At 45.1% G+C, this 6,000-nt stretch overlaps 1 protein-coding gene across 1 annotated transcript in view; it reads right to left on the reverse strand.

Annotated features, from left to right (window-relative positions):
* Nucleotides 1-5,779, reverse strand: part of MARCH11 (membrane associated ring-CH-type finger 11) — a 29,693-nt gene extending 23,914 nt beyond the window's left edge. The window contains exons 1-2 of the mRNA XM_027681757.1: nucleotides 5,194-5,779; nucleotides 4,069-4,224 (exon numbers count right to left, since the gene is read on the reverse strand). Coding sequence (XP_027537558.1) covers nucleotides 4,069-4,224; nucleotides 5,194-5,484 — 447 coding nt within the window. The 5' untranslated portion in view covers nucleotides 5,485-5,779. The remainder of the gene's footprint in view (nucleotides 1-4,068; nucleotides 4,225-5,193) is intronic.
* Nucleotides 5,780-6,000: the final 221 nt, after the last annotated feature.

Genomic DNA, 6,000 nt, shown 5'->3' on the forward strand with positions numbered 1-6,000 from the left:
ATGGTTTTAGCTCCCATTTGATGAACTCACCTCTTAGATGAATTTCATTTCTCCTCATCACTTACGAATATTCTTTGGTACTTGTAGTCAATATCTAGTCTTTTGGTTTTAGTTCTTCTCTATCCCCCCACACTCTCACTGTGATATCATCAATTCATTTATTCACCTATTATCCTTCATTATTTCATGACTTTCAGATCATTGGTACTTATGATATTATTCCATCCCCTGTTCCCTTCTCACCTGTCATGAGTTATCAATTATATCCATCCTTCTAAAGCTTCTACAGCTTTGTTCCTCCTTTCCACTGTAATGTCCACCCTGCACTCCTTCAACTCTTTATGCTAACAGCCAAATATTTAGCTCCTGGCATCGTAGCAGGGCACCAGTGGCCTGCTCACTTGTTCCATGAAAAATTTGCTCTTTTATCTGAATGGCTAACCAAATGTATTTCTCAAGCTTAACTGACTTCTGGCTCCACACCTTTTTGCTACCTTTATTTTCCAATTCCCAACTCCTTTTTTTCCTAAGTCTCTCTATGCATTAATTACAAGGAAACGAAGAAAATACAACATGGAATTCATTATCCCATTAGAATTTTTTCTCTGATGCCTTCTATTTTTTGCATTTCCGTGCTTTACTTCACTGTGCTTTACTTTTACTGTCCCCTATTCTTGTATAATCTCTATAATTTGCATTACTGACACTTGCTTTCTACATTTCTCTTTTTCAGTCTCTCATTTACCTTCAGATCTTTCCCAGAAACTACACAGGAAATGTATTTTGCCTTTCCCACCACAGAAAACCCCACAACTGCCCTCTCCAACAGTTCTGCTATGCTTTTGTTTCTAAATTCATTAAGCACACTACTTAGAACTAATCATAATCACCATTTACCCGGTGCAGTCACTGAGACGACTCTGAGTGTATCAGAACAAAAGGTCTATCTAGTCTATTCTCCCTAGAAGTGACCAAAAGCAGACACTTAGGAAAAGAATGAGTGAGAGATATACAACTACTATATCTATGCTGATGACTGACATTTTTTTTTTCTGTTTCTGTTTTTTTTCTGTTTCTCTCTCTGGTGTCAAAACTAAAGTGTTGGTCTGTTTCTACCACTTTTTGTACATACATCTAAGTTCATTAAAATTTTTTCATGTCCCAGCCTTCCTCAAACAGTATAGATTTATCTTCTAACCATGAATCTGTTCTGTTACCCAGGAATTATCTTAAATTTAAATATCTGTTTGGATCCTCCTGTTCTCAATATTTCTAAAACTTGCATGAGCTTTCTATGTAGCATATATAAGACTGTTCATAGAAAATAATTGATTTCTCATCATCACTTTTATCTTACATCTCAAGTACTGTAACACATCTTTTATGTTCATGACAAAAGTCATTTTCTCAGCAAGTACAAGACTGCTTCAAATACAATTTTTTTTAGTCCACTACTTTGACCACGTTACTGGCCTTCTTTCTCCACTATGATGGTTCCTCTCTTCCCCATCACATAAAACAAAAAAGACTTGATTTGATTTTTCAAGTCCTTTCAGGCATTTATTGACATATTAATTACCTTCTAATGACTACTCGGGCATTGAATCTCATCTCCATTCAGTTCATGAAACTCATCCCATTTGAGATGTCAAAAACTCAACGATAGTTAGCAATGGTCAGTATACCAAGACCACTGGTTTTATATACACCCATAGATTTTCCCCTTATCTCTTGTTCAAACTCCTTTGTAAATTGTCCAAGATTGAGACAATCCTTTTTGTTCCTAGTATGCACCTACACACTGAATAGTGTGTCCTCCTGGATCCTCATTACAGGCAGTGACATCAGTAGATTGTTCTAAGTTCATCGTGCAGTCTAGAAAGCATAACTGGAAATTTGAGCCCTCTCCCTTCTTAGTTATGCCTACAAAAATTAAATGTTTTCATCCAGCTGAGCATACTCATTAGCAAAACTTTTAGTAAATTTTATTACACTTCCATATTGAAGTATCTGAAGAGTTTGACTTTGTACTTTTTAATATAACATGCATACACACATATGCAGAAGAGTCTTGCTCATGCTTATCTAGTTGATGCCAGTGAGGCTACTTGAATGAGGATTAGTCACATTAACAAGATTTGAAAAATTGGAACTGCCTCACACGGGGCACCATTTACGGTAGATGTGTTGGGATGGGGGAGATCCTTCAGGCCTCGTTTCAGTCCATTACCTGGAAGGAGTATGCCCTTCCACCCTGTCCCCCACCACGTGGCCCTGGGACCCCACAATGGAGCACTCACCAGACCATCAGGGGAGAGAGGACGAAAGAGGAAGTTTATTTTGGGAGGGGGCTTATATAGCCCTTGGGGACCAATCACAGGTGAGGGGTCACAATCAAGGTAAGGAGTTTACAGCCAAATAAGGAAAGGGTTAACAAAGGACCAATGAGAGCACCTTGGGACATCTTCCCAGGACACTCCTACCTGAGAGATAGGGGGATACAGGGGAGGTATAGGGGAAAAGCAGTGGCTCTGCAAAGAGCCATCTTAACACATGTTTAAACAACATTAAAAACTTCTGATTCGCCAGTCCATCTTTGGCAGGACTTTTTCCATAGATCCATTGCCACAAGAAAACTGTTGAGTGTAGTAATTTTTTATCTCAAATGTAATAAACACCATTCAGGTCACTGAAGACCACTGAACTCATGAGGCACATTTCACCTCCATTAACTACATACTTGCTTAAATAATACTAAGTACAATCTTATTTTTTTTCTATATTAAGAAATCAGGCCTAACAAGTAAGCATTTACTTTTTAAAATAACTGTTGTGTGATTTTCCTGATGTCAGAAAGTGTGTTGAATTGCCATGCACTTGGCTCTTAAATTAGCACATCAATCTACTGTATCACTTTCAGAACAGGTCCATTTCACCTAAGTACCAGAATATAATGTTTTAATGAACAGGATATATTAAATATCTAATGTAATACTATTTTATGGCAGATTACAGTGACAGTCTAGAAAAGGCTATTCTCTAAATATCTTTATAAAAAGTTCCCTTTGTGGATTTATAAAGAAAAAATTGAAGTCAACTGGCTCTGAAAGTACTTGAACCTAATCTGAACAGCTGTAAGCAAATAGTCAAGATATCCTATATCCAAGGAATGCTTATCATGTTCACACAACTGCCATTACCATCCAAGCATGTCTTTTCTATAAAACTCCAATCAAATGCAGGCACAGAAAAATGACCTGAGTGCTCTGGCCTTTGAGAGCTCCATCATCTCCAGGCTTTTAGGATCAAAACTAAAAAAAGATACAATTATCTTACTAAATGTGTTCCTCAGATGTTATGAAATACAATTTCCAGGAGGGAATTTTAAGCCTCTAAAGAATTCTGATATGCAAAGTGGTATTAAGCCTTCCCTAACAGATCTACTGAAGCTTTGCCTTTCTCCCCCACCTCTCCCTGAACATGCTACCACTATAATTCTCTAACTTCCAGCTGCACGTTTCGATGCCACTAAAACAGAGCTGTGAAAAATGTTACTACACATTTCAGCTTCTGAAACAGCTACTGGTGGACAGAACTTTGTGTTCTACTACTCTGGATTGTGCCAAGACTGGAAAGGCACCTCCTTTTACATTTTTACAAGCAACAGAATTTTTCTTTGCCTCTCTCCTCTGCACTCCAAGCTTTAAAAGTGAGCAAAATCAACTTTTGACTGAGTCTTTAACAGACTATAGATACATGTTTAAAGTTTAGAAAGTGAATCAGGGAGATCCAAGTTGTTCTGTCACATCTCAGGGTGATTTAACTACTTACAGAATTTATCAACCTCTGAAGACCACTTCTATGGCAAGCCAAGAACTAGAAGAACATAACAGAATCAAATGACTACACATTTTAATATGTAACTGGTCTTAAAAACTAACTTCAAGTGGGTGCAAATGCTAGCTGGTGAAGCATACAGGATCTTCTGCTGTATTTTCCAAAAACCTTGGAAGTAAAATCAAGAATAATTTTGTTTTTAAAAAGACATATTTTAAAAAAACAAATTACCTGGCAAGGCCTTTTCATTTTAATGGCTATAACATGGTATCTGTAACAGCAGAGTTCACAGGTCCATGACCCTCTTTCACTTATCCACTTTAACAGGCAAAGCTGATGCGTGTATCGTACTGACCCATCACAGCGGCAAGGGTTTAACAATTCACCCTGAAAAGGTAACACAGAAACATTAACTTTAAAAGGAATCTTCCGTGCACATGTACACTCAATACTAAACTATTTAGAGGTCTGTAACAATGACCTGGTCTCAATTTCAGTATGTGAAAAAGCATGTATTTTTGGCTATAAAAACCTCAGAAATGTAACTGTTTTAAAAATATCTAGCTGCTTCTTATGAGTCAAAAGCCAGAAGGCTGCCTACACGTGTGTGTAGCTATGTGAAACAACTGAAATAATACCACGCATCAAACAACAATAGCATTAGCCCTTTCAAATAGCTCAAAAGGTACCAAAAGTGGTTGGATACATTTCTCTAGCAGCTACTTGCAGTCATCACTCAAAAAGAAGTGGGTGACATCACAGTTCCAAGAGAACCTTGCTCTTGGAGCAGGGCTCTGTGCTGCCCAGCCAGCCAGCTGTCAGGCAGGACCTCAAATAATGTAAATAAGCACCTCCCCCAATAGTTCACATATTTCTGTGCTATATAAATTGGCTATTCTCTTCTTTCCAAGACAAGCTACAAAATGCTAGTTATGGATCAATTGCTGATATTGTGCCCAATAACGTCACAGCAGAGAAGATATTTGGAGGTCTTCTCAGCATTACTTGTAAGCTAACACTCTCATTTCAAAATCTGACAGAAACCGGAGAATTTCGTATTGTTTAAAGTCACTGCGGGATGAGCCAGCGAGCGCAATGGCCAGAAGACACAAAGCGTGCAAGCCAGGCACGGCACAATCCCTGGATTTTCCCAGAGCTCTGCGCCGACTCAGGTTTGCCCCAGACATTCGCCAGCACCACCTCGTACAGCAGCAGCCGGGGCTCGCACCGCCGCCGACGCCGAGGAGGGCTATCCCTACCAGGGACGCCGGGATCAGCACCAGGGACAGGGCTCGGCCCCGGGCACGGGGGGTGTGCGCGGTGCCGGCCCGCCCGCCCCCGGCCCGCTCTGCTCACCTGCTCGGGGCCCTGGAAGCAGATCTTGCAGATGGGGCCGGCCCCGCCGGCGTGGCCGCCGCTGCCGCTCTCGCTGCTGCTGCACACCGAGCGCCTCTCGGGCTTGTCGCCGCCGGCAGCCCCGGCCCCGCCGTGCCCGCTCTCCGAGCCGCCCCTCGGGCCCTCACCCTCTCCTTCCTGCGGGCTGTCCCCGCTCGCCTCCCCCGCCCCGGCCGGCAGCTCCAGCGGGGCGGTGGGGGCCCGCGGTGGCTCCCCGGCAGGGAGGACGACGCTCCCCCCGGTGCAGCTCATACCGCGGGGCACCCGCTCACCGGGGCGGGGACGGCCCGGAGCGGCGGATGGCGGCGGCGGGGGGGGAAGGAGCGGCGTGGGCGCCTCTCTGGCTGCCGGCGGCCGGGAAGGTGACCCGGCGCGGCCGCCTCCCTCCCGGGCCCGGCGCTGTGCGAGGGAGCGGGCGGGCGGTGTGCGGGGCCGGGGGCGGCGGGGCGGGGCGGGGGAGGGAGGCAGAGAGCGAGGGAGGGAGGGGCAGGTCCGGCACCGGGCACCGCCACCGCCTCCCCCGCACCGGCGCGGTCAGACCCGCTCCGGGGGAGCCACCGCCCCTGCGCCCGCCGGGCCGGGCGAAAACCCTGCCCCTTCCAGGGACGAAAAGCTCTGCCTGCCCTCCCGCCCCCTCCCCTCAGCGCCAGCTGCCCCCGCACCGCGGCGGCCGCGTCCCCTGGCCCGCCCCACGGGCACTGCCCGCCCTTCCCTTCGCGGCACCTCCCGGCCCTGCTCCCGGCCCGGCACCTCAGCGCTCACGGGGCT

Source organism: Neopelma chrysocephalum, unplaced genomic scaffold (assembly GCF_003984885.1).
Source record: "Neopelma chrysocephalum unplaced genomic scaffold, ASM398488v2 Primary Assembly neopelma1_22b, whole genome shotgun sequence".
In the NCBI taxonomy this organism is placed as follows: domain Eukaryota; kingdom Metazoa; phylum Chordata; class Aves; order Passeriformes; family Pipridae; genus Neopelma; species Neopelma chrysocephalum.